General features: G+C 35.8%; 6 protein-coding genes and 1 long non-coding RNA gene across 9 annotated transcripts; 6 read left to right on the forward strand and 1 right to left on the reverse strand.

Annotated features, from left to right (window-relative positions):
• The first annotated feature begins 246 nt into the window (after nucleotides 1-246).
• Nucleotides 247-977, forward strand: LOC148921326 (heavy metal-associated isoprenylated plant protein 47-like). 2 transcript variants are annotated; one of them, XM_089042160.1, is made up of 3 exons: nucleotides 247-307; nucleotides 470-548; nucleotides 655-977. In XM_089042160.1, exons 1-3 carry the CDS (start codon nucleotides 302-304, stop codon nucleotides 939-941), a joined length of 372 nt encoding a protein of 123 aa, XP_088898286.1. In that variant the 5' UTR covers nucleotides 247-301; the 3' UTR covers nucleotides 942-977. The 2 variants fall into 2 exon arrangements, with proteins under 2 accessions (XP_088898286.1, XP_088898288.1); XM_089042162.1 differs by lacking the exon at nucleotides 247-307 and having other exon boundaries at nucleotides 464-548.
• Nucleotides 978-7,242: 6,265 nt separating this feature from the next.
• Nucleotides 7,243-7,845, forward strand: LOC148921327 (heavy metal-associated isoprenylated plant protein 47-like). 2 transcript variants are annotated; one of them, XM_089054532.1, is made up of 3 exons: nucleotides 7,243-7,307; nucleotides 7,385-7,463; nucleotides 7,546-7,845. In XM_089054532.1, exons 1-3 carry the CDS (start codon nucleotides 7,302-7,304, stop codon nucleotides 7,803-7,805), a joined length of 345 nt encoding a protein of 114 aa, XP_088910658.1. In that variant the 5' UTR covers nucleotides 7,243-7,301; the 3' UTR covers nucleotides 7,806-7,845. The 2 variants fall into 2 exon arrangements, with proteins under 2 accessions (XP_088910658.1, XP_088910651.1); XM_089054525.1 differs by lacking the exon at nucleotides 7,243-7,307 and having other exon boundaries at nucleotides 7,344-7,463.
• A 3,077-nt stretch (nucleotides 7,846-10,922) lies between these two features.
• On the forward strand, nucleotides 10,923-11,813 carry LOC148921328 (heavy metal-associated isoprenylated plant protein 47-like). The gene is made up of 3 exons (XM_089042911.1): nucleotides 10,923-11,051; nucleotides 11,206-11,284; nucleotides 11,404-11,813. Exons 1-3 carry the CDS (start codon nucleotides 11,046-11,048, stop codon nucleotides 11,667-11,669), a joined length of 351 nt encoding a protein of 116 aa, XP_088899037.1. The 5' UTR covers nucleotides 10,923-11,045; the 3' UTR covers nucleotides 11,670-11,813.
• Nucleotides 11,814-14,261: 2,448 nt separating this feature from the next.
• LOC103319678 (heavy metal-associated isoprenylated plant protein 47-like) lies at nucleotides 14,262-15,456 on the forward strand. The gene is made up of 3 exons (XM_016794872.2): nucleotides 14,262-14,709; nucleotides 14,867-14,945; nucleotides 15,083-15,456. Exons 1-3 carry the CDS (start codon nucleotides 14,629-14,631, stop codon nucleotides 15,340-15,342), a joined length of 420 nt encoding a protein of 139 aa, XP_016650358.2. The 5' UTR covers nucleotides 14,262-14,628; the 3' UTR covers nucleotides 15,343-15,456.
• A 641-nt stretch (nucleotides 15,457-16,097) lies between these two features.
• On the forward strand, nucleotides 16,098-17,954 carry LOC148921329 (heavy metal-associated isoprenylated plant protein 16-like). The gene is made up of 2 exons (XM_089041626.1): nucleotides 16,098-17,394; nucleotides 17,475-17,954. The coding sequence occupies exons 1-2, from the start codon at nucleotides 17,320-17,322 to the stop codon at nucleotides 17,790-17,792; spliced, it is 393 nt and encodes a 130-aa protein (XP_088897752.1). The 5' UTR covers nucleotides 16,098-17,319; the 3' UTR covers nucleotides 17,793-17,954.
• Nucleotides 17,955-19,255: 1,301 nt separating this feature from the next.
• LOC107880418 (uncharacterized) lies at nucleotides 19,256-20,820 on the reverse strand. Its single transcript, XR_016123682.1, has 2 exons — nucleotides 20,025-20,820; nucleotides 19,256-19,937 (listed from the first exon to the last, which is right to left on the reverse strand). It is a non-coding gene; the product is annotated as an uncharacterized LOC107880418 (long non-coding RNA).
• An 838-nt stretch (nucleotides 20,821-21,658) lies between these two features.
• LOC107881409 (heavy metal-associated isoprenylated plant protein 16-like) lies at nucleotides 21,659-22,345 on the forward strand. Its single transcript, XM_016795128.2, has 2 exons — nucleotides 21,659-21,805; nucleotides 21,886-22,345. Exons 1-2 carry the CDS (start codon nucleotides 21,731-21,733, stop codon nucleotides 22,201-22,203), a joined length of 393 nt encoding a protein of 130 aa, XP_016650614.2. The 5' UTR covers nucleotides 21,659-21,730; the 3' UTR covers nucleotides 22,204-22,345.
• Nucleotides 22,346-27,554: the final 5,209 nt, after the last annotated feature.

Raw genomic sequence — 27,554 nt, forward strand, 5'->3', positions numbered from 1 at the left:
GATTTAAATAGAAAAACTCATTTTGAAATACAACTAGCATGACTGATTCTGCAAAACCGCGTCTTTTCAAACACATTAAAAACCTTGTATAAAATAGTCACCTACCTCTGTATAAGGACTTACAAGTCAACAGGAGCTAATTAATTATAATGTTCTAGCCTCTAGGACGTAGGTTTTTTTTTTTTTCTATATAAGATGCTATGCCAAAAGCATAGTACACTAATTCACATAAAATCATAGAGTTTCCAATTTACCAAAACATTAGAGCTCTTCCATCTCACACATACGAGTCATCTTCAACATGAAGGTAACCATTTTATTTTGATTTGTTCTTAAACACATATGTATATGTACTACTTCACATTTTTTGCAAGTTACATGTTTTTTTTAATGCAAGTGAAAAGAACAAATTAATTAGTGTTTCCTAAAAGAGCTGAGAAACTATGTGTTTTTTGTTTCTACAATGCAGCAGAAGATATTGGTGAAGGTGCCAATGCACTGTGACAAATGCAGAACCAAGGCTTTGAAGATTGCAGCAGCTGCACACGGTATGCATCCATCGATATGAACAAATCAATCAAAATTTCTTTCAACTCTTTCATCACTAATTAGGTCAGTTGATTAGTATTAATGGAATGATTATATATAAAGCAGGTGTGAGCAAAGTGTCCATCGAAGGAGCAGACAAAGATCACATTGAGGTGATTGGAGATGGGGTTGATTCTGTTTGCTTGACCAGATTGTTAAGGAAGAAGCTTCGCTCCGCCACCATTGTCAAAGTTGAAGAAGCGAAGGAAGCTAAAGCTGATAAGAAAGAGGAAAAGCTAACTCCACCAGTTCAATGCATATCATCAGCCAGCTATTGTGCTCCGCAGTGTCCTTCAATGTATTATGGAGTGGTTTGTGAATATCCAGAACCAAGCAACTGCTCTATCATGTAATTGTCCTTGACATATTAATCCAAATTTGAAGACCAATCATGTAGTTTTTTACTTGGCATTTTAATTTAAATTCGAAGATCATTATCAAAACCAAGACTAGCTAGATCACAAGTTCACAAAACAAAGATATACAATGTCGATCCATTTCTTTTTAATTTTTTTAGATTTTGTTCGTGTTTGTGCCTTCTGCACGAATAATTTTTTATTAAGACTTAAAAAATAAACGGTCTAAATTACAAACTATAATGTTGAGTTCTCCATAAAAAGTGGATGGTATAAGAAATTTGAAGTATGAGAAGTGACACCTTAACTACTTGGTGCCTGAGGCTAGCCAAGAAAGAATCAATCATATGGGACAATGTGTGGAAAACAAAGATTGAGTGGGACGATATTTTGAGGGACATAATTCCATGGAGGTGGTTTCGCAGTCAAGAAAGAATCAATCATTGTACACCTATCATGATCATCTTGCATTATTTTATATGCAAATATTTGAATATCTCATGTGACATATCCACATATTATTTTATACGTTCCCCCACTGCAATTAATCAAAACATTTTACTCAAATTTATGATAGCGCCATATTATTAATTTATGTGAAAGCAAAGGACTTGGACTTTTCTATCAACGACAGCTAGGGGTTGTAATAATAAACTTGTAGTCATGCATATTAGGTATGCTTTTTTCATCCAAATAAAATTAAAAAAAGGGTTTTCACATTTGTGAAATCTACTTTTACGCCTTCTTTTTTATTACTAAAAGACCTTGACTTCACAAGATAGATTTTTACCAACTACATGAATCTTTAACCTAAGGCAGTCAAATCAAAATGAGTTCTAAAGATAAGAGAAAGAAATGCATGTACTTTCTATAGTTTCAACAAAGTAATCTAGATTATTTCTGCAGCGTATATATATATATCTAATTTCAAATGAAAGTAGAGAGCTTCTAGGCCTCCAACAATTATACATATATGGGTATTTCCAATTCATGTTGGCAAAAATAGAGAACTTTTATATAATTTGATTTTAGCTAATTCGGGAATTTGATGAAACAATTTACATAAGGAGTTGACTGCGTAATTAGCATGAAATTTTGTTTTTCTCGTAATATTGAATGGAAAAATATATTTGACTCCTTATATGTAATGCGTCCTCTCTCCTAGCAAACAAATTATATTTTAATATGTCAAACATGGTCTAATCCAGTGAAAAATGGTATTGACTTGCAGACCAGTGGTTTCATATTCGACTTCCCTATGACACATTGGTAGTGTGTGTGTGTAAAATAGGGAAGAAAGATATTTGCCTGAATAATTTTCATTGAGTCAGAGGGTGTAACTTTATACAAGAGATTTCCTATAATGATGCTAAGCTATTCTAGGAATCTAAATTACAATAGGAAAAGAAATATTCTACAGCACATAATTACATATTTGTTTCCAGATCCATCCTGTGAACATTAGGAAATCATTGACCTTCTTAACACTCCCCCTCAAGTTGGAGAGTGAATGTCGAGAACTCCCAACTTGCGAATCATGGTAGAAAAGGGTTCCTTTCCCAACGGTTTAGTGAATACATCCGCAAGCTGATTTGCCGAAGTAACAAACTTGGTTACAACCGAACCATCCTGTATTTTGTCCCGAATAAAGTGGCAGTCCATTTCTATATGCCTGGTTCTCTCATGGAAAACGGGATTGGCTGCTATATGTAAGGCTGCTTTGTTATCACAATGTAGCAATGCCGGTTTCAGATGCAATATTCGTAAATCCTTCAATAATGAACGTAACCAAGACAACTCACAGCATGTACCTGTCATGGCTCTATATTCGGCTTCTGCTGAAGAGAGTGACACTGTTTTCTGCCTCTTTGTTCGCCAAGAAACAAGTGAAGATCCTAAAAAAACACAATAACCTGTAGTGGATCTACGAGTCATTGGACAACCAGCCCAATCCGAGTCACAAAAAGCTCGTAGAGATAAATCATTTTGAGAAGAGAAAAACAAACCCTGTCCTGGAGCACTTTTCAAATAACGCAACACACGCAAGGCAGCTTCCATATGTGGTCTACGTGGTGCATGCATGAATCGGCTTAATACATGTACCGAATACATGATATCAGGCCGAGTAATAGTTAAATAAATTAGGCGTCCCACAAGTCGCCTATATTGAGATGGATCTCTAAGCAATTCACCTGTATCAGAGAGCTTTATGTTTTGCTCCATGGGAAAGTTCACAGGTTTAGCACCCAAAATTCCACCATCCTTCAAAATTTCCAAAGTGTATTTCCGTTGTGAAATAGAAATACCTTTCTTTGATCGAGAGACTTCAATGCCCAGAAAATATTTCAAATCCCCCAAATCTTTAATTCGGAAACGACTATGCAAAAATTGCTTAAGAGTGGATATAGCCTTGAGATCATTACCCGTAATAAGAATATCGTCAACATATATCAACAGAGCGGTAAAGGACTTTCCATTCCGACATGTGAATAACGAGTAGTCCGCTTTGGACTGAACATATCCGGCAGCTTGAACAGCTGTTGAGAACTTGGCAAACCATTGACGAGAAGCTTGCTTTAAACCATACAACGACTTGTTGAGGCGACACACCAAGTTCTCCCCCTGTCGCTGAAGACCAGGAGGTGGAGACATATAAATTTCTTCATGGAGATCACCATGAAGGAAAGCATTGTTGACATCTAATTGGTGAAGGGACCAATCCTGAGCAGCTGCCAGAGCCAATAAACAACGAATAGTAATCATTTTAGCAGTGGGAGAAAAAGTGTCATGATAATCGATACCTTCCAACTGTGTGTAACCCTTGGCCACCAAACGAGCTTTATAACGCTCTATGGTGCCATCTGAGTGACGTTTGATTTTATAAACCCAGCGACATCCAATGGGTTTCTTGCCATGAGGGAGAGGAGTGAGGGACCAAGTGTGATTGGCCTCTAAAGCTGCCAATTCAGATTGCATGGCGTCCTGCCAGTGTGAATGGGAAGCTGCTTCGGTATAAGAGCTGGGCTCAACATCCTGACTAATAGTAGCAACAAAAGAATGATGCTGTGGTGAGTAACGATGGTAAGAGAGAAAGTTACAAAGAGGATACCTTGTACCTTTGGTGGAACCAGACGAAGAAGACGGCGACGGTTTGGGAGACGTTACTTGGTTGCAAACATAATCACGTAAAGCACGTGGAGGACTGTGATGTCGTTGAGAACGTCGTAAAACTGGTACGGGAGGGGGCGGAACGACGCTGGCAGGAATGGGTTGATCAAAAGTGGAGGTGGCTGGATGCGGAGACGCAGAAGGAGAAGCTGGCTGGGTCATTTCTAATGGAGGGACGGGAGGGGGCTGAACGACGCTGATAGGAATGGGTTGATCAAAAGTGGAGGTGGCTGGATGCGGAGACGCAGAAGGAGAATCGGGTTGGGTCATTGCTAAGGGAGGGACGGGATGGACCGGTTCTAATGGTGCTGTGGAGGTCGTAGGGAATGAGTTAGAAATAGGAGGGTCAGACACAAAATGAGGAAGGACGGGGGCTAGAGGTGTTGGAATGGATGGAAGGGACGCATAGGGAAAAATAGTTTCATGAAAAACAATGTCACGACTAGTGAAAAATTTATGAGTGGTAAGGTCATAGAGCTTGTAGGCTTTTTGACCGACCGGGTAACCAAGGAAAACACAACGTTTGGCTCTAGGAGCGAACTTATGAGGGACATGCACATCAGTAGCATAGGCAAGACACCCGAAAACCTTAAGATGGGAATAGGAAGGGATCTTGCCATAAAGGCGTTCAAAAGGAGTTTGTTGGGAAAGAAGTGGTGTGGGCAAACGATTAATCAAATGTACAGCGGTGAGAACACATTCTGCCCAAAAACGCAAAGGGAGATGGGCTTGAAAGCGAAGGGCACGGGCTGACTCAAGGATATGACGATGTTTGCGCTCTACAACCCCATTTTGTTGGGGTGTATAGACACAAGAGTGTTGGTAAGTAGTGCCATTTTGTTGAAAAAAAGCTTTCATAGAAGAGAATTCCCCCCCATTATCAACTCGAATATTAGCAATGGATGCAGCAAATTGAGTTTTGACAAAGGAGAAAAAATTTGTAAGTAAATGTTGTGTTTCACTTTTGTGCTGCATAAAGAATACCCATGTGAAACGAGAATAATCATCCACAATTGTCAAAAAATATTTAGCACCAGAAAAAGAAGGAATTTTGTAGGGGCCCCAAATATCACAGTGAATTAACTCAAACGGTCTAACAGACGAAATTGAACTAGCAGAAAAAGGAAGTCGACATTGTTTTGCAAGTGCACAAACATCACAAGGATTATTGGATTTGAAAGGAAAATTGAGCAAATTTTTTGCCATAAAATCTAATCTAGAGGAAGATAGATGCCCTAATCGGCGGTGCCACAAGTCAGTGGAGGAGGTGACATGAGAACAAGATGGATGGCTAGCAATGGCAGCGGAGGATCTGAATTTAGGGCTCGGTGTTGCTGACGCCAATGCGACCAAGTAATAAAGTCCGTCTCGTTGTTTACCCAAACCAATCGTCGTCTTCGTCGTCAAGTCCTGCAAAATACACCAAGAGGGAAAAAAGGTTACAGAACAATTGAGACTTCTTGTAACTTGACTCACAGACATCAAATCCACCTTGAAAGATGGCACACCAAGCACATTTTTCAAAGAAATAACAGAGTTCAAAGGTAAAGTTCCAGTAGATGTGATTGGAGCCTGTTCTCCACTGGGCATAATAACTGGCGGTAAAATAGTGTTCTGATGACTGTTGACAAGCAAATTTGGAGAAGAAGTAATATGATCGGTTGCACCACTATCGAGGATTAATCGACGGAGGCGCAACGGTGCTTGTGACAAATTTGAAGAAGTACCAGCAGCATTGGCCTTAGGATTGGAGGATTGATTTGCCCCTTTATTGTTAATAATAGATAATATCTGTTGAAACTGGAGATCAGAGAGAAATTGCTCGCGCTCCATGATGAGAAGCAATGGCAAAGAAAATAAAAATTGAGACGGCAAAAAAGAGAGAGCTAGGGTTTGTCTTCCTGCTCTGATACCATGTAAAATAGGGAAGAAAGATATTTGCCTGAATAATTTTCATTGAGTCAGAGGGTGTAACTTTATACAAGAGATTTCCTATAATGATGCTAAGCTATTCTAGGAATCTAAATTACAATAGGAAAAGAAATATTCTACAGCACATAATTACATATTTGTTTCCAGATCCATCCTGTGAACATTAGGAAATCATTGACCTTCTTAACAGTGTGAGAAACCTCCCTCCCCTTTGTAATTTAGATTATCGCTTGTATTTTGACATTTATTTGTTGTGATTTTAGTGAGTTACTCGGGTATATTAAATATCGTTTTCAAATTCGTTATGTTGTATAGATTAAGAGGATTAGCTGGATAAGCGTGGCGGATAGTTTTGAGTGGCCGAACCTTGTGATGGTCAAAAGGTTTTGATCCTTGAAATTCATTTGCTACTTGCTGGCGATATTGACTCATTCTCTGGGTGTTGAGAATACTTAATCACTGGATAAGAATGCCATTAAAAATAAATTAATGAAAAGTTGTCAAACCCACTAGTAATTAGGAACTGATAAATATCTCTTCATAATATATTAGTTCCGTATGAATTCAAATGCCACAACCAGGGAAAATTAAAGCTACAGTGATACGCAATCAAAGTATTCTGGCTTGTCGTAAAACATTTATAATAATATATAGAGAAAATTAAGTATTCTACGTTGACTTGTCACCCTCTTGCTCCGTTGGTTCACAGCTATTGTGTTCTTATGAGGCAGCAACGGTTACCTTGCTCATGTATACAGAGAAAGGAATTTTGTAGCTGATTGTATGGCTAACTGGATCATTAACTTGGATATGGTGGTTTGTTATTTGGATGAGGCTCCTATCCGGGTTAACTCTTTCTTGGTGGATGATTTCTTAAGGTGTTGTTAGGCCTCACTTGATCTGTATTAGTTAGTTGTCGTTTCTTTTTGGGGTTTTCTCCCCCTTATCTCATTAATAAATAAAAAAAGTAAAAACGAGAATGAGATGTACATTCTTTTATAATTAAAAAAAATTTAAAATAAAGAATACCATTGGTCCATTGGCATGACTAATTCTGCGAAACCGCGGTGCTTGATCTGACTTTATAAAAAGAAAACTAAAATAATTATTGTTTCCATATGTATATGAACTTACAATAGTATAAATATAAGTACAGATCACAGCAAGAGTTCTACTTTCATAGATTCATAGAGTTTTCCATCCCAAAAATTCAGAGCTCTTCCATTTTGTTTTGGTCATACATATATACCCTCCAACATGAAGGTACATTTTATGCAAGTACGTTGCCTTCATTTTCTTTTTTCATGTATACATATATTTATGTGTTTGTTGTTTTGCAGCAAAAGATATTAGTGAAGGTGCAAATGCACTGTGACAAATGCAGAACCAAGGCCTTGAAGATTGCAGCATCTGCATACGGTATATATATATATATCCATGATCCATCAACATTTCTTTCAACTTTTTCAGATATATTAATTGGAGTTGATAACATAAGCAGGTGTGAGCAAAGTGTCGATAGAAGGAGCAAACAGGGATCATGTGGAGGTGATCGGAGATGGTGTGGACTCGGTTTGCCTGACGGAGTTGCTAAGGAAGAAGCTTGGCTTCGCGGCCATAGTAAAAGTTGAACAAGTGAAAGGAGATAAAAAAGAGGAAAAGCCAACTGCAAGCTATGTTCAGTATTGTGCTCCGCAGTGTCCTCCAATGTACTGTGAAGTGGTTCGTGAATATCCAGAGCCAACTTGCTCTATCTTGTAATTGTCCTAGAAAGTTTTATTTCATTTCATGATTATATCAATTTAATTTCAGTATTTTCATTCATGATTGAAAAGTTGACTATATATGTACAAAATGGGCACATCCACCTCAGCTAGTTTGCCATTTCATATATATATGGTGTGAGATTCAATCGAGCAAATTTGACTTCACATTTTTGCTGATGCTGAATGGAGGTGTTGCTTTCTGTAAAAAGTTCTGACCCACCCAACTTTATGAATAACCAAAGATGGTATAATTTCACTGCAAGAACATATTTTTTTAGTGATGACACCAATTTCATTACCCGAACTTTTAATTTTGAGTATAAAGTTTTCACTTCAGGCTTAAATAAGCTATAAGTGATGCCATGGATTGCTACATATATTTCCTCATTTTCATGTGCAAATATTTAATATCCATGTGACGTAGGCATCATATCTAACATATATATATTTATATGTAAAAACTGCTAAAATATGAGAGGATATTATTTGTGGGAATTTTATGTGTATTCTTCTCGTTGTATAAGGTCATATTTATAATACAAGAAAGCTTTGTAGGCCAAGGAAAGTAATAACTACTAATTTTATTCACGGTAGAAAATCAATTACAACTAATATGGGAATCCTTGGTGTGCAAGGAAACTCATAAGTCACGCCAACAAAGACTTTGACTTTGTTATGATATATATGTTATATATTATATTATTTGTATGTAGGAGATGTATATTTAATGACAGCTGGTGCAGGTTGGAATAACAAACTTGTAGTCATGGATATTAGGTATGCTTTCTCATCCAAAGAAAGGATTTCACATTATGAAATTTGCTTTTTACGAGTTGTTATAGATTACTAAAAGACTTTGACTTCGCTGTTCCAATGTAAATTATCTAAAAGATATAATCACCAATGACGAGAATTAATTACTTTCATAAACATGTATGAACCACTTAAATAATTAAGTTATAAGTGATTTAGCGGATATATGAGGACGATTTTTCTCGTATATGTTTCAAACGATTTTCTAATTACATACGTTGAAAACTATTCTAGAGAAACCTATGGTGGAGAGGATTTTAGTTTTCAGCTTGGTACCCCATACCAGAGGTAATTTTGTTAGAAAACCCCTATTAGAGAGGCAACTTTGTTAGATACCTCGCTTTCAGATCGAATTTGTATATCTTAGAAAAACCTATGATCATATATGGCAGGTAGTATATTGCAAATCAACCATCAATATGAGACAAAGGGGATTGGGTCATTATCAATGGAAATGTGGACAATATATATCTTGTGACATTGTGGAGGTGGGTTGGTAGTCAAGAAAGAATCAATATCATTCTTCACTTCTCATCTTGCCTAACTTTAATATACAAATATTAAAAGTAAATTTAGGTTTTAGCAAAAAAAAAAATTTCACTTTTGGAAAAAGCCAAAGCTTTTTCAAAAAAGACAGAAAAACCTCTCAACTTTCAAATCAAAGACATGCAAATGTAAAAGATTTCTTAGGAAATCCAAAAATAAATAAGAGCAATTTTGTCCATTTTGGCTTCTTTTACAAAATTTCTCTCTCCTTTATGTTTTTCCAAAGACATAGTCACGCATGTAATATGTACGTTCAAATTAGATTTTCTAAACAAATGTTTTCCCATGGGCTCCTCACTTTATCTATCTCTTCTGTTCTAACATATATAGGATTAAAAGATACAGAAGCTGAACCACCCATTATTGATGACCAATTTATAACGTAAAAACAAAGTCTAAGGTTTACCCGTTCCATTGTTTATCAAAACTACATCAAATTTCATAACTACAAAAGAGAAAAACCAGACTTGAAAGGAACAAATAGTGAGTTAACGAAACTTACAGCCAAAAGGCATTATGCATGTGTGTGTAAAAATGGACTTAAAATTAATAGTAAATTTGGCTTACACACTTTAAATTCAATTTGCTGTACCTAAAACCCTTCACTTTTTGTTCCTATAAATAATACCCAATTTGTATAAGTAAAAACCCATGACTAGGATCCAACTCAGCAAGTTACCTAATTAAGCATAAAATCTGATTTATTGTACTTTTCAAATTCCAAAAATACCCTCAACTAAGCCATTATTGCATTTTGTATATTAATGTAGGAATCAATATGAAAACAGTTTTTAATTGGATTGTATATAATGACAGATGTTGAATTTGGAAAGATCTCCAAATGGTTGTAATGGATGTAGGAATTAATTTTGAAACATTTTAAAAAAATTTAACAATAAATTCAAATTTAGGTAATCAGTTTGTTTAATAAAATGTTTATGTTATTTTCTTTTTATGAATTATACATGACTAATAATCCACTTTATAATTGTTTATGAATAAAACTGTACATACTAATTATGTTGAAAAAATATTGTACCTATTACTTGTTTGTTTTATGAAAAACATAATTTACCTAGTATGAAAAGTGTACATAATTATCTATTCCAAATAATGTACCTATACACATTTACAGGTATATTGTAAAATAATTTACCTGTGAGTAAATAATGTACCTATATTTTATTTAAATTATTGTGTACCTATTTTTAATTATGAAAAATATACGCAATTACAAAGTAACTGACTTTGTTTTTTTTTTTTGTAAATAATATACCTATATTTTATATGTATATATTTATATTATATTTCATAGGTACATTATTGGATATGTAATTTACAGATTTTTTTTTTTTTTTGTAATTTTAGGGGGCGAGATGTGAGAGGGAATGACAACTAAAAGAAATGGGGTGGTTGATATGCTATTAATAGGGAGTATATTAATTACAATTATGGTAGTTAATGAAATGCTTGAAATAAATTATAAATAAAATATGAAGTTTGGTGGCAATGATGTAAAAACATAGAAATACTACAACCTCTTATATCCTACTAGTCATTTAAATTTGAAATTGGGTTTTACACATAGATTTATAGAGTGATGAGTATATGTTTAGGAAATAGAAAATGTAGGGATCTATATTGGATAAGCTCTAAAATTAAAAAGTCTACAAAACCGTGCAAGTGTATGTAGACTTAAAATTACAAGTCAACAACAGGAGCTAATAATATTGTACGACGAAGCTGGCTCCTATAAAATAAGTAGATAATATATGCCTTGACACAGCATAGTGATCGATAGTTCTACTTTCATAGATTTCATAGAGTTTTCCATCCCAAAAAGCTTAAAGCTTCATTTCATACCCTTCTCTCCAACATGAAGGTAAGCCTCTAAAACTTTACGCGTCCACTTCATACTTAAATTCTCTGGATTTTATTGTACATAGGCACATACTTTCCTTTTTTATGCAAGTGAAATTGAATATATAAGATGATCATTGCTCGCACATATACTTTGTACAAATTTTTATGTGCAGCAAAAGATAGTAGTGAGTGTGCCAATGCACTGTGACAAATGCCGAACCAAGGCCTTGAAGATTGCTGCAGCTGCACACGGTAGGATGATTACATATAGATCAATTTATCGAAAAAAAGGAAGAAAAGAAATTCAAGAATTTCATCACTAGTAGTTAGGTCAGTTAATAAGTATTAATGGACGATTACATATAAAGCAGGTGTGAGCAAAGTGTCGATCGAAGGAGCAGACAAAGGTCATATGGAGGTGATTGGAGATGGGGTTGACTCTGTTTGCTTGTCCAGTTTGTTAAGGAAGAAGCTTGGCTTCGCAGCCATTGTCAAAGTTGAAGAAGTGAAAGGAGATAAAGATGATAAGAAAGAGGAAAAGGCAACGCCTCCCCCAGGCTGTGTTCAATATTGTCCTCCAATGTACTATGAACTGGTTGATGAATATCCAGAACCAGTCCAATGCTCTATTATGTAAACCCTTTTCACAGCAATTGCTCTATTTAGCTTGAAGATAGATATATCGATATCTTAGATCGATCACAACCAAACTAGGGTTTATAATTTTGATTTCTTTTCTTGTTTAAGATTTTGTTTGTGCCCTGTGCCTGTATTTTGGTTTTGGTTTTTCTTACATGTGGACTGCCATTAGTTATGAATTTAGATTAATTAATAGTAATTCTTAGACCAGTTATAATGATTACACTAATATGCACAATCCCTAAATATACAGGCCCCGAATCCGTACTAGCATCAAAGATTCAAAAAGCAAATTTGAGGTTACATTTTTGTTTTTGACGTGCTATGGAACGTATTGCTTTCCATAGATCCCAACTTGAACGAAAGAGGCTTGTAATTTAGCTACAAGATATACAACTTTTGGTGATATATTCATATTATCCAAAGTTGTAATAATATTGAGCAGGAAATTTCCACTTGGACTTAAGAGTAGCGCAAGGGTTTTAGCAAAGACTTTCCACATATGATAATGATAGCAACATTTGAGAAAAACCTATGACTGGTCAGAATTTTTCTTTGCGTTAGCTTTGGGATGGAATGTTTCGTTGCTACATGATGTCTTGTCTTGTCGCAACATATAACTATCATAGTCTTTTGAAATTTCCCTGCAATTTGTGTTACATCATTCTCCCTATGCATACTATGAAGGGAAATTATCTTCAACGAAAAGTCGATCAACTAATCTGCACCATATACGTCGTCGACTTGTCGACAAGTACTACTATTCAGATACAATAAAAACAATAATGCCAACCAGTCCACTGATAGGCCTTCCACGTGTGAAGTCTAGGACATATATTGTGTTTTGTCGCAAAAGACTTGTCGTTTGATTGCTTCCACATGCACACTTCTGTCCAGATTCCAAGTCCTCAACCCATTGTACAAGTCCACTAGTTAGCGGAGTTTATGCATTTTCTCTTGAGTTTAGTTTTCAAAGAAGAAATATGACTGGTAGGTTCTGTTATTGGGAATAAACTTTGCTAGCAAAGAATAATAGAACTTATACTAGACCACATGAGCCTGTCTCAATGCACGGCAATGATCAGAGGGATTGCGAAGCTTTTTAAACCCCAAATTAAGGAGTAGCTGTGGTTATGCATTTGCTTAAATAGCAGATAAGGAGTAGATGAAGTGTGAGTTGAAGAACCACTAACGCACATCTCATATTGGAAAGTTAAGAAATTTTACATGCTTTTATATAGGACTTATAGGCTACTCTCACATAGCCATGGCCAATTAGTTTTGGACAAAATCTCAATTTCTTTCATGGTATCATCACACGCAGTGGCAGAGCTAGAAATTTTTTATAGAGGGGGCACCTCATATATTGAAATTTATTTTTCTTTACAGTGGCATTTTAATTAATTTTTTACATGATACAAATTCATAAACTTAATTATTATACTCTATTACATATCACATTAACTATCTACTCATCATTGATACTAGCAAAAGATATTGCATGTACTTAGTTAAATATACACATACACTAACAAAATTCAAATGGTAATTTATTACTACAATCAAAGTTAAAATAAGACAAAAAGAGAGTATGGGTAGTAATAATAGTGGAAAAGGGAGAGAAGACCAACATAAAAGGCACTTCGAAGTGAGATAAAAGATGTGTAATTGTGTTAAGAAACCCAAGGTCTCAAGAACATTGGGCATAGGACCCCCTAGGCCCTAGCTCCCTCCGCCCCTGGTCTCACGTGAGGATATGAAGAAATTTCCCCTAATCGTGTGAGGATGTGAAGAAATTTCCCATAGTTAAAAAATCAATTTTCCTCCGTTAGTTGAGATTAATATCACATGTAAAGTTGGTCGATTGTACGAACACTACTAAAAAAACTCACACTAGCTACTGATTTTGATTTGTCCCCTGAGTTGATTTTTGAGACAATTATTTGTCTCTACTAATAATAGAGACTATGCAGCCACCATTGTTTTATCAGTTTCCTCATTTGGTGTTGCTATTGCTTATATGGTACCTAGTGGCGAAGCCACTTAGGGCCCAAAGGGGTCCTACGCCCTTACTCAACTCTCTCTCTCTCTCTCTCTCTTCCAAGCCATTTCACTCTCCTTTTCTTTTTCTCTCTAAGTGTGTAAATAATTTAATGTTGTGTGTATGAATTGAATTGAATATTGAAAAAGGATAGAAGGGTTTTATATACACAACAATCATAACTTGATGTGTGAAAGCTGTAATGATTTTCAAGAAGCTTTACGAGAACCTGAAGTGTTTATGCGCTCATTCCCTTTATTTTTATATTTTGCAAAATAAACCCCCTCTAACCTCAATTCCTGGTTCGCATAGACACTGAGGGTACCCAATTGTCTTTAGCTGGATTGACTCACATAGATGATTCGAAGGACTCACTGTATACATGCGTCAGCCGCAATGCCACAAGACTTTTCAATATTTTATTGCAATCTTAATCGTCCTTCTGAAGGAAACGTTTGGCTTTGACCGTTTACGCGGATGCCCTGGAATTAATTTTTAAAAAAATTCAATGATTGTGGTTCTATAAATAGTAGTTGGGTAGAAACTGTCACACATGAATCTGTGGCCAATTAAGCTTCCATTGCATGCATGAAATGCGAGACGCTCAATCACTTACAAGCTCCCTAGTTATTCTATTTTTGAATATGCATTCTCTTCCTTCTTCTTTTTTCCTTTGTGAAAAATCAAAGTATTCCAGGAAATCAAATTTGAATATTTAGGTAGGTGTCTTGGCTGAGTCTGTGGAAAATCTTGGTTTCCAAGCAGCTGACCCCATATGTATACGGATGAAGAGAGACAGGTCAACACGAGGTAACATCCTTGGAAGACTAAGCTTCTATAAAAAGAAGCAATCTCCAAATGTTGAAGCAGAATTCCACAGAAAGAAATATTAAAAAAAATTCAGAGTAGAGAAAAGATGCGTTCATACATAGAAAGATTCATACACTGGATTTCTTTTTGGAAAGAGGACGTTTCATGTACACTCCCCACCACCAAGGTAAGCTTAATTAGCTTTTCAATTAGTTTTAGTTTGTTCCTAAAACATATATTTTTGTAGTATTTCCATTCATTTTATTAGAGTTATTTTCTTGTTTGGGAAAGTGAAACAAAAGGCTTTAACTGTATATATATGTGATGTTTATTTATATATGCAGCAAAAGATAGTCTACAAGGTGCAAATAAAGTCTGAGAAATACAAAACCAAGGCCTTGAAGACTGCTGCAAAGGCCAAAGGTATATACCGAAAGCATGCATCAATTTCAAATAGCCAATATATATAATTAATTTGTGATTACCCAAATGATATCATTCAAAGTAATTATTGCTAATTAATTAGTTAGTTAATGATGAACCACTAATTAATTAAGCAGGTGTGAGCAACGTTTCCATAGAAGTAGAGAAAGAGCTAGTGGAGGTTACTGGAGTTGGAGTTGATTCCGTTTGCTTGGCCAAGTCATTGCAGAAGAAGCTTGGCTACGCCACCATAGTAAGCGTCGGAGAAGCGAAGAAAGAGGACAAGAAAGAGGACAAGAAAGAGGAGATAAAGCCAATTCAATGGGCATCAACCTATTTTCCTCGTCCAATGTTTCCTGTGTACTATGACTCTGACGGAAACCTGATATTAAACTAAGCACTGTTAATCTGGAGACTCTTGTACAGACTACAGTTGTCTACAATGGACCTTTGCCTTTCTACGTATGGCAAAAGGGCAAACATTTGCTATGTTAACGTGATTGTTGTTGAAGTTTTGTCCATTCTATGTTCGGATAAGGTAAAATAACTTGAAATTTAATAGGAAAAATAAGTTGAAATTTAAGATGAGAAATTGACAATTCTCTTGTTTGGCAAGTTAAGAGCAGAATTTATTAGATGATGCACAGAAAAATCATGGAAATTGGGGCATTAAATTCCCGAGTTTAATTTCCATCAAAATATAAGTCATTTCACAATTTCCATAGTGTCATTTACAAAATTTGACATACATAAATCCAAACACTAAAATCTTCAATTGCTAGAAATTAAAATGATGGAAATCTAAATTCCGTTATTTAGAATTCTATATAATTTTTAATTTCTTCATTCAAACGGAGTTGATCCTGAACTTTTGAGTCATGTTATACCTTCTTCATTCATACCAAGAACCGCAAGAATGATATACAACATTTTGTACCCCTTTGACTCAAGAACAAGAGGGGTTGGCCCGTCCCAATACTGAAGCAGGCTAATTCGAATACAAAATTTCATAATTTAACGACTTGTTCTCTAATAGAGATGTATATTTTGTTGGCGAGTCTTTAGTTAGGATTTTGGTTACTTACCCATTTATCTAGTTCTATTATAATTAAGATTTATTTCCTATTGTAATTTGTATTTATTTTCATACAATGAGTGTCAACTTTATTAGAAATATAATTCACAATGTGGTATATAAATGTAATTTTTCTAAAATTTTCCTAATTTAAATGGTGAAACTTTACTTTTGGAAATTTATAATCCCATGATCAACATACGTTTACATAGAATATGAAGCAGTTTTAGGGCATATGCTTATGCGCTAAAACAAACACATAAGCCCCACCATGTCTTCACATACTTTGGGTCTTGTCCAGACACAAGGACTAAATCAGTGGCTCCAGTTAACAATTCCAATTATCACTTGTATAAAAATAAATAAATTGTATTCAACCGAAAAAAAACACACACACACACTCACATTGGCTTATTGGTACCAGTAAACAGAAGTCTCAAATTGTCTTTACCTGGATGGATGGATTCACTTAGATGGTTCCTAGGAGGTACTCTAGGTACATCAACGTCTATAAAAGAAAAAAAAAAAGGAAGAAGTTGATAGTATAATGAATTAACATTTAAAAAAAAATTGTAACAATATTTTAATGTAAATATTATGACCGTCCACCTGAAAGACATCCTTGGAATTAATTATTATTTTCTTCTTTAATTTGGATAGTATCATATAGCAGTGATAATTGACTAGTTGTGAAGAAAAACTTTCCATTTTCCTTTAGTTATTTTTATATGCAGTTTTCACACATAAACTCCGAATTGCATTTTTGTTTTCTATGTATATGGCCAAATCAGTGCATCCACATAGAGCTGTCTCTAATAAATTTAATATGAAATTCAAGAAGCAATTGGTGGATGGGGTTTATACAAATATTCATTGGGTACCGGTGTTTAGGGATTTCGAATCTCTGCCCACATTAGTGGAAATGGAAGAACTGAACCAACTGAACTACCCACTAACATTACAACTCATACATTAATCATTGTATTTCCCTTAATCCATATATATTATTTTTTGGTTATTTTCTTTCTGAAAATTCAAAGTAGTCTGGAATCAAATTGGAATCTACGAAAGGTGTGATGGACTCAGTCTATGTGAAAGCCTTGGTTTCCAAGCAGCTGACTGGGGAGACCAGAGGTTCTTAATTATATTCTAAGAAGACTAAGCTCCTTTAAATAGAGCATAGCGTTGGCATTATTTTCCAAGTGACCTCTAAGTGTTCAAGTAGAACTCGGCCATACAAAAATTGTTCAAGTAGATCAATTCGTCTATACAAAAAGTGTTCAAATAAATAAATAAAAAATGCCTTCATTCATAAAATTCCTAAAGTTTTGTGTTTGCGAAAAGGACATTTCGTGTTCTCTCTACAATACGAAGGTAAGCCTTTTACTTAATTTCATTCTGTTTATCAGAGTTTTTCTTTTTTCCTTATGTAAATATGATCTTTATGTATGCAGCAAAAGATAGTGATCAAGGTGCAATTGACCTCTCAGAACTGCAGAACCAAGGCCTTGAAGATTGCTGCAGAAGCCAAAGGTGTGAGCAATGTTTCCATAGACGTAGAGAAAGCGGTAGTGGAGGTGATTGGAATTGGAGTTGATGCCGTTTCCTTGGCACAGTCATTGGAGAAGCAGCTTGGCTTTGCTTCCATTGTAAGTGTTGGAGAAGTGAAAAAACCAGAGGAGACAAAGCCAGTCATTCCAATTCAATGGACATCAAGCTATATTCATTGTCCACGGTATGCTGTGCACTATGATGGAATCTGCCGATGTTAAACGAAGCACTGTTCAATTAGGTGCTTCTGGGAACGTATGAGTTATTTCAGGCTGTTGTTAAACCCTTAAGTTGTAAATCTTTGCCTTTTTACCAATAGTAAAAGGCAAACATTTGTACTATATTTACGTGATTATCATTGAAATTGTGTTGATTATATAGTTTATGGGGAACCTTTGATTTATGATATGCATTTCTTTTCTTCTTTACTCACACCAAGAAGGGCCAGAACCATATAGAAAACTTTGCGCTCCTCAAAACCCCCCCATTTGACCCATGAATAAGGGATCGGCCTATTTAGAACAAGAAGACCAAAACTTGAAAAAGAAGAACCCAAATTGCAATTTAGATTGTCCAACTTAACATCAGAAATGAATAGTAAAAGTTGTGTGCACCATCTTTAGTTATTTATTTTACAAGTTGGCAAGTTGGCAAGTTGGCTTATACACACTTTGACTTGCAATTTTCTGCTAAAAAAGCTAACATATTCAAAGGACACAATAATCTTCAGCTCATCCAATTCCACTGTCATGATGTAAACTACGCCAATATTGCAAAAACACGTCACTTAAAAGACGTCGGAACTCGAAGAAAGCGTCTTGGTTTTCAAATTGGTTACAAACCACGTCAGTGGTTATAAAAGCGACGTCTTAAGGCATCTTATACGGTGGTAATCCAAAACATATTTCAAAAACACGTCACCGACGTGCATCCAAAACACGCTAAATACTGTTGAACTTAAGTTGTCCCTCTCAGCTTCACCAAAAACTAAAGTTGTCTTTCTCAACCTAATTTTTCATGCCCCGCTCAATGTTCTAAGTTTCTCTCTCCATGAAAATTCCCTTCCCTCTCGATGAAGCCCTCTCTCCCTATCCGAGTTCATACCCGAATTCATACCCGACCATATAATCGGGTGGGCATTTTGTTTTTTAATTCCCCAAAGACATTAGGGTATAAAATCCAATCAGAAGTTTTCATGAGAGACAATTACTATTAACCAGACCTCAAAAAATAAAGTTATTTCCTCATTCAAGACAATTGCTATTAAGTTGACTGTTTGAAGAATTCATGATGATTAACGGTATAAGTTTTTTTTCTTTTACTTTTGTTGGCATTTGTTTTTCTTGATTTTATCTTAATTATGCTCGTTGGACATGCAGACTCGGGGTTGATATTTTGGGATCTTTCAATATTGTAAAGAGAAATATCACCGAATAAAAATTAGTTGTTAACTCATTGCATTGAAATGTTCTTTTGATATTATATATTGTTAAATGCTTCAAAACCATTGGAAAAGGTCTTTTCTTTTTGACAAATCAAATGGTTAAATCTCCATGTCTAAACACCATCCATTTAATCTACTGAGTATGTCATTCCTCATTTGCTTGGCCTCAAAAGTTTACCTATTTTATTCAATCATCATTTAAAAAATTAAAACTTCTAATAGGAAAATGCTTCTAAAACATTGGTAAAGAACTTGGCATAATCCAAAAGGCCTCCATGCCTAACCCCTTACACCAACAGTGTATATTCTTACACGGTTAAGCTAAAATCAATAAAATAAAAAATTTGAAATGATTATTTAATAAAGGAAATTGAAACTCTCTGTATATATTTTGGTCTTATTACACATCATTGTTGAATTTGCTAATCACCATATGCTCCTCCTTTGTATGTGCCATGTCTTTTGAACTGTCATATGCTTTGTGCTTCTCATTATACAGCTGCCATTTTCCACCAATGCTCAAATTTAAAAGAACAAATCATTGGGCTCATCACTCATAATCACTCATTGCAGAGGACAATGGCTCATTTTGGACATCACAATCTGGGGAATTTGCTTTTGGTTTCCAAAAAATTGGTAAACATGGCTTCTTACTATCCATCTGGTTTAACAAAATACCAGAAAAAACCTATTGTGTGGTCAGCCATGGTAATCATCTAGTGGCAAAAGGATCCAAAGTTGAACTCACTGCAGATGGACAGTTGAGGCTCAATGAGGCTGCAACAGGCAAACGAATATGGGTTGCTGATTCTTCTGGTACTGGAGTTGCCCATGCAGCCATGCTTGACATTGGAAATTTTGTGCTGGCTAACCTTGAATCAATCAGTTTGTGGGAGAGTTTTGATCAGCCAACTGACACAATCTTTCCTACAGAGAGTCTAAATCAAGAAACCATACTCTTTGCGCGATATAAGGAAACAACTCACTCAAGAGGGAGATTCCAGCTTACCTTGCAACGTGACGGGAATTTCGTGCTGTAAAACACAAATTTCCCATTGGATTCTCCTAATTCTGCTTATTGAGTATGATGGAGTTTTCAGATACCATGTGTACCATAAAAGTACTAGCTCAACTGTGGGAAGGTGGTCCATGGCTTTGGTCTACTTTGTCTTACATGCCTTCAAATATCTGCACCTCGCTCTTGGAATATACAAGCGGCGGTGCATGTGGATTCAACAGCTTATGCAGACATGATGATGACGGACCAAGTTGCCAGTGTCCATATGGTTACAGCCATATTGATCCAGATGATGTGTTGAAGGATGCAAACAGGACTTTCTTTCACAAAGTTGTGACGATGCCTCACTAGAATCAGAATCCTTTTATTTTCAAGAGATGCAGAACACAGACCTCATTCTGAGTATGACCATTTTCAGCCAGTAACTGAGGATTGGTGCAGGCAGAGTTGCCTGAGTGATTGTTTATGCGTGTTGCCAATTTCAAGAAAAACAAATGCTGGAAGAAGAGATTTCTGCTTTCAAACGGGTTGATTCACCCTGGTGTTGGTGGAAAATCTCTGATCAAAATGAGGAAAGACAATTCTACTTTAACACCTGGGGGCACAGATTCAAAAAAGAAAGATACTTCAGCTTTGATCCTCATTGGAGTGCTCCTGAGTAATTTGGTGTTTACAAACTGTTGTAATTAGTAATGTATAATTATATAGAGAATTTAGTATATTGCAATACATGTAATTAGTATATATTGAAGTAAATAGAACTGGATGAGCCTTAGCTAATAAAGGTGTTTAACAATATTTTAATGTAAATATTATGACCGTCCACCTGAAAGACATCCTTGGAATTAATTATTATTTTCTTCTTTAATTTGGATAGTATCATATAGCAGTGATAATTGACTAGTTGTGAAGAAAAACTTTCCATTTTCCTTTAGTTATTTTTATATGCAGTTTTCACACATAAACTCCGAATTGCATTTTTGTTTTCTATGTATATGGCCAAATCAGTGCATCCACATAGAGCTGTCTCTAATAAATTTAATATGAAATTCAAGATGGCCAAGCACATACAAAGCACCACCAGGGTCCGTATTAGACGTATGACTTACCAATCAATGTTTTTCTTGTATTTGTGAGTCTACAAATTGAGCTTTCCAGCTAAAAACAAAGTACTCATTATATCCGTTTATACTTGAACTATTGCTACTCATACCTTTTTTCTTTTTTTTTTTAAGAAGCAATTGGTGGATGGGGTTTATACAAATATTCATTGGGTATCGGTGTTTAGGGATTTCGAATCTCTGCCCGTATTAGTGGAAATGGAAGAACTGAACCAACTGAACTACCCACTAACATTACAACTCATACATTAATCATTATATTTCCCTTAATCCATATATATTATTTTTTGGTTATTTTCTTTCTGAAAATTCAAAGTAGTCTGGAATCAAATTGGAATCTACGAAAGGTGTGATGGACTCAGTCTATGTGAAAGCCTTGGTTTCCAAGCAGCTGACTGGGGAGACCAGAGGTTCTTAATTATATTCTAAGAAGACTAAGCTCCTTTAAATAGAGCATAGCGTTGGCATTATTTTCCAAGTGACCTCTAAGTGTTTAAGTAGAACTCGGCCATACAAAAATTGTTCAAGTAGATCAATTCGTCTATACAAAAAGTGTTCAAATAAATAAATAAAAAGATGCCTTCATTCATAAAATTCCTAAAGTTTTGTGTTTGCGAAAAGGACATTTCGTGTTCTCTCTACAATTCGAAGGTAAGCCTTTTACTTAATTTCATTCTGTTTATCAGAGTTTTTCTTTTTTCCTTATGTAAATATGATCTTTATGTATGCAGCAAAAGATAGTGATCAAGGTGCAATTGACCTCTCAGAACTGCAGAACCAAGGCCTTGAAGATTGCTGCAGAAGCCAAAGGTGTGAGCAATGTTTCCATAGACGTAGAGAAAGCGGTAGTGGAGGTGATTGGAATTGGAGTTGATGCCGTTTCCTTGGCACAGTCATTGGAGAAGCAGCTTGGCTTTGCTTCCATTGTAAGTGTTGGAGAAGTGAAAAAACCAGAGGAGACAAAGCCAGTCGTTCCAATTCAATGGACATCAAGCTATATTCATTGTCCACGGTATGCTGTGCACTATGATGGAATCTGCCGATGTTAAACGAAGCACTGTTCAATTAGGTGCTTCTGGGAACGTATGAGTTATTTCTGGCTGTTGTTAAACCCTTAAGTTGTAAATCTTTGCCTTTTTACCATTAGTAAAAGGCAAAGATTTGTACTATATTTACGTGATTATCATTGAAATTGTGTTGATTATATAGTTTATGGGGAACCTTTGATTTATGAAATGCATTTCTTTTCTTCTTTACTCACACCAAGAAGGGCCAAAACCATATAGAAAACTGTGTGCGCCTCAAAACCCCCCCATTTGACCCATGAATAAGGGATCGGCCTATTTAGAACAAGAAGACCAAAACTTGAAAAAGAAGAACCCAAATTGCAATTTAGATTGTCCAACTTAACATCATAAATGAATAGTAAAAGTTGTGTGCACCATCTTTAGTTATTTATTTTACAAGTTGGCAAGTTGGCTTACGCACACTTTGACTTGCAATTTTCTGCTAGCTCTCATGATTTAAGCCAACCAATAATAGGTCTATGAATTAACTAGTTGGATTAGTATTGTCTTCATATTGTAATTAAGCAAAAGCTAAGGGCTCAACCCATTAAAATTGACATACTATACTATGTTTTTAATGGGAAAGTGAAGTGCTATATAGAAGTGGAGAAAATTATATGTTCTTTAGGGCATCTTTCTCTCCGAGAACCCCACCCCAGCATGATGATTTTTTTTTGGGAGTTTCACTAAAACACCCAAAATGGAGGTTGAAATTATAAAAAAACCCAACACCCAAAACATTTTATAAACACACCCAAAACTCATCATTACACACACTCAAAACCCATTTATAAACACACCCAAAAAGTTGACTTTGGGGTTGATTTTGGGTGTGTTTCTATGTTTAAATAGTGCTTGAGTTTTTTTATAAATACATGTCTAGGATTGGGTTTATTTATAAATTTGTATTTTTTTTTATCTGCTTGACTCCTTATAGATAACTACATGAACAAGCATGGGTGTTTTCATATATGAAGACATTTTTAATTAAGCCAATCCGGAAAAATACACCATATAGAGTATCGTTTTTACGATCGAGGACATATAATATGATATATTTCTTTGTATATATCTAAAAGAAAGGGAGATCATCTTTAGAAGCTTCATGTGTATGTGCATATTATAAGCATGGAGAACTAGTAACTAAATTCCAACATTGAATCTTAGCCATTACAACTAGTAACTAAAATTCCAACATTGAAATAGATAAATAAAAGCTTTGTATTTCATCACTAGAATAAAAAACGTTCTATATGATAGTGGACCACCATTGTCTAATGTACTACCGTACCGTTATATAGGTGACCGTCGTCTATTGTCACACTTTAGCTGATGGTGATCCATAGTCGTCTTTGTGACATTAAGACGACAGTTTTTGGTCAACATCATTGTCTATGTGCCATTTAGACAACAATTTTTGGTCAACACAGTCGTCTGTAAGAATTAAAGTATCATATCAGACGACAAAATATTTTATTTTTTGTCGTCTTAAGGACCATTACATGACATCTTCCTATGTAGATGACAGTGTTCTACCATCGTCTAGTGTGACTTTAGATGACAAATACAATGTTAACAGACAACGGCACCGTCATATAGCGATGTATGAGACGACATTTTTTAGACGATGGTGTATCACCGCATATTGGGCTTGCATTATAACCATGTACAATGCATCCCGATAAGTTCCCATACGCTGGAAAATCATTGAATTAGCACAGCTTTGAGTGTAAAGTACTTTCTTACAATATTAAGACCCTACATTTGTGTTTCAGCAAATATAACCTGAGTGATACTGTTTCTTACAATATTGAATCCCAGTATTTTTCGTCTTCTGGTGTTCGCGGTGGGGCTTATATAGTTGGCAAAGGCACCCGGTATGGGTATAGGTGCTTTCGGATCCAAAATAGTTTTGGGCGGCGGTCAGGAGAGCATATTTGAGGGATACAAGTACCGATCATGTCCAAGTAAAGATATGTATGTCTTTGAAACGGAGGATCCCAATGACCCAATCAAAGACCCCTGCGACGTGTTCAACAACAGTAACCTTCAACGAGGGAAGTCTTGTCCCCTTGTGGCGCAACATGACGGCAAATTGTATATGCTTTCTACTCTCTGTTTAAAAACATAGGCTAGGGATCCTTTTAGAGGGGGGTTCGAGATGTTTAACCCAAAAGTGGGGAGATGGGTGACTCTGCCTGAATCCCCAACTTTTGGATACATTCGGCTTTCTCATAGGACTTATTGTGTAGTTATAGGTGTTAATGTATGCATTTTGAGTTTTTTCTTTCGGCTTCCCTTGATAACTTTGTAATATGATTTTTATTTTTTTTTATCAAGCTCAAGATTAGATTAAGAATAGCTTCTCTAGGTGTTCTTAACTAATATATATCCTATGGTGGTTCAAGCAAATTGACAAAGGTAAATTGTGCATTGCATAACATTGCATTAAACTGTTTTCATAAAATGATGACCAGTCATCTGTTTCTCGTATGACTAGTCATCCTTGCTCTGTAGGATTTTCAGCTGGATAACCAACTGTTTTGTCATATTCTCCTTTCTCTCTCTGCTGTCATGTGTCATTTGACATAAGGGAATTTTTGTGTGTCAAGGCCAAAGAATTCCTCTTTTGGCAACCGTCTCTTTTGGGTGGAAAGTTTTGCTTGCCATCTTTCTTTTCTTCTTCCTCAAGAGAGAACCAGATTTTTATCTATGAGTTTTTCCAAATTTATCTACTTTTGAAAAACTGCATTTGAAATTCAAATATGCATCTAGCTACTTAAACCAGGTCAGATTCAAGAGTGATTTCTTCAAGAGTATGGTTTCTTGAAGAAATTGGTCATTCTCCTTTGAATCCAAATTATGGTTTCAGTCTGAGTTAGAGCTTGCAAGCTGGTGCCATGGGATGAATGAGCTGGAGAAAAAGCTGTCATTGCCCTGAAGAACTGAGCTTCAAGCTTTACTAAGTTGGATAAGAAGATTGCACAAAGGAGGTATAGCTCATCTTCCTAAATAGATCTAGATTTTTCTTGAGTTTGCTTGTGTTCCGTTGTAAGAATCTTTCTCTACTTAGTGGATTGCATGGTCGGTTGATGACCCCCAATTTTTCCCAATTGTGGGTTTCTCGGTGAACAATTTCTGATTTTCATTTCGGTAATTTTTATGGGTTTGTGTTCTTGGTGGTTGACTTGTCATCGTATGAATTCTGTGTTTGTGTCCTTTGCAATTGACTAGTCATCTTTATCTGTTGTTTGATATTTATTTGATTATGATGATTTCACACACTTTCACCATAGTTGTTGCTAGCACAGGTGTTAATGTATGGTTTTTACTATTTTCTTTTGGTTTCCCTTGACAACTTTGTAATAGGATGTGTAATGTAATTTATCAAGCTCAAGTCTAGATTAGGGAAAACTTTTATTGGTGCTCTTCTCTAATCTTTGCTCTATGGAAGTTCATGCAAGTTAACAAAGGTATTGTGCATTGCATATCATTACATTAAACAGTCTTCATAAAATGATGACTAGTCATCCGTTTCTCATATGACTAGTCATCCTTGCTTCCAGCTGGATAACAAACTGTTTTGTCCTATTCCTCTTTCTCTCTCTATGCTGCCATCTGTGGTTTTCTGACCTAACGAATTTTTGACTGTAAAGGTCACGTTTTTGGTCATTTGGCGGCTGTCTCTTTTGCGTGGAATTTTTGGAAAGATTGTTTTTGCTTTCTTTCTCTTCTTCCTCAAGAGAGAACCATATACTTTTCATCTATGAGTTTTTCCAATTGATTTCTTTTTGAAAAACTGCTTTTGAAAACCCGAATCTGCATCTAGCTATTCAAATCATCTCTCATTTATATCTAGGTCAGATTCAAGACTGATTTCTTCAAGAGTATGGTTTCTTGAAGAAATTGGTCATTCTTCTTTGAATCCAAATATTGTTCTTGGTTCGTGTTGGAACTTGCAAGCTTGTGCCATGGGATGAACGAGCTGGAGAATGAGCTGTCATTGCCATGAAGAACTGAGCTTCAAGTTTTGCTAAGTTGGAGAAGGAGATTGCACAAAGGAGGTATTGCTCATATTCCTAAATTGACCTAGGTGAATCTTGAGCTTGGTTGTATTTTCCTTTGTAAGAATCTTTTTCTACTTAGTGGATTGCCTGGTCGGTTGATGACTCCCAGTTTTTCCCAATGGTGGGTTTCTGGGTGAACAAAATCTGTTTTGCATATCTGTAATTTTTCTGGGTTTGTGTTCTTGATGGTTGACTAGTCATCTTTATCTGCTGTTTGATGTTTGCATGATTTTGATGATTTCACACACTTTCACATAGTTGTTGCTAGCACAGGGGATGCCTAGATTGATGGGTCCTTCTGAGTGCGTAGGTTGTCACTAGTAATCTTCTAGGTTGCAGGTATATTGTGGCATGATCTGTGTGTTCTCTTGATTGTGATTGTTCATGACTAGCAGTTGACTAGTCATACTTGTATTTGGTCAAGGTTTAAAGTGTGTGAAGATTGCTGAGTTGTTTTGTTTTGGTTGTGTAATTAAATCTACCATTTGTCACCTAAGTACTAATTTCAATTGGTATCAGAGCGTCAGCTCTTAACACAAATAGAGAGATCCTAGGATTTGTTTTGGTGTTTAGGTGTGTTCACTATGGAAAGGGATCGAGTTGCTGGATCTTGCAACTCCCCTCCCTATTTTGACGGTAATAACTACGCTGCATGGAGAGAAAAATTTGAGATATTTCTTGATGCTCTTGATGAGTATGCAAGTGAGTATCTCACAAAAGAGTGGGTTGCTCCGGTCAAGACTGTTTTTGGTGAGGATGTGCCCAAACCTAGGTCAGAATGGACTGAAGCTGAGGTGTTTGGTGCATATTCGAACAAGAAGGCCAGAAATGCCTTAGTTACTGCTTTGTCTAGCACACAATTTGCACATATACAACATATCCCTAATGCTAAACAAGCTTGGGATAAACTAAGGGTGGTTCATGAAGGGGATGACCAAGTTAGAACCCTAAAACTTCAGATGGTGCTTGCACAATTTGAAGAACTTAGGATGTCTGAAACTGAGTCTATTTCTGAGTTCCATGGGAGAGTTGAGATGATCACAAATGAAGCCATGAGTCTAGGTCAACCCATTGAAGAGCTTCTTGTTGTTCAGAAAATTCTTCGTGTTCTACCATCTAGGTTTAGAGCAAAGAAAACCGCAATCATGAAGGTCCAAAATTTAAATGAAATTAAGCTTGGCAAGCTTGTAGGAAAACTGAAAACCTATGAGATGGAATTGAATATGGAAGAAAATGACTCCAAAAAATCAAAAAATGTTGTACTTC

Source organism: Prunus mume, linkage group LG1 (assembly GCF_029339155.1).
Source record: "Prunus mume cultivar Tortuosa linkage group LG1, ASM2933915v1, whole genome shotgun sequence".
In the NCBI taxonomy this organism is placed as follows: Eukaryota; Viridiplantae; Streptophyta; class Magnoliopsida; order Rosales; family Rosaceae; genus Prunus; species Prunus mume.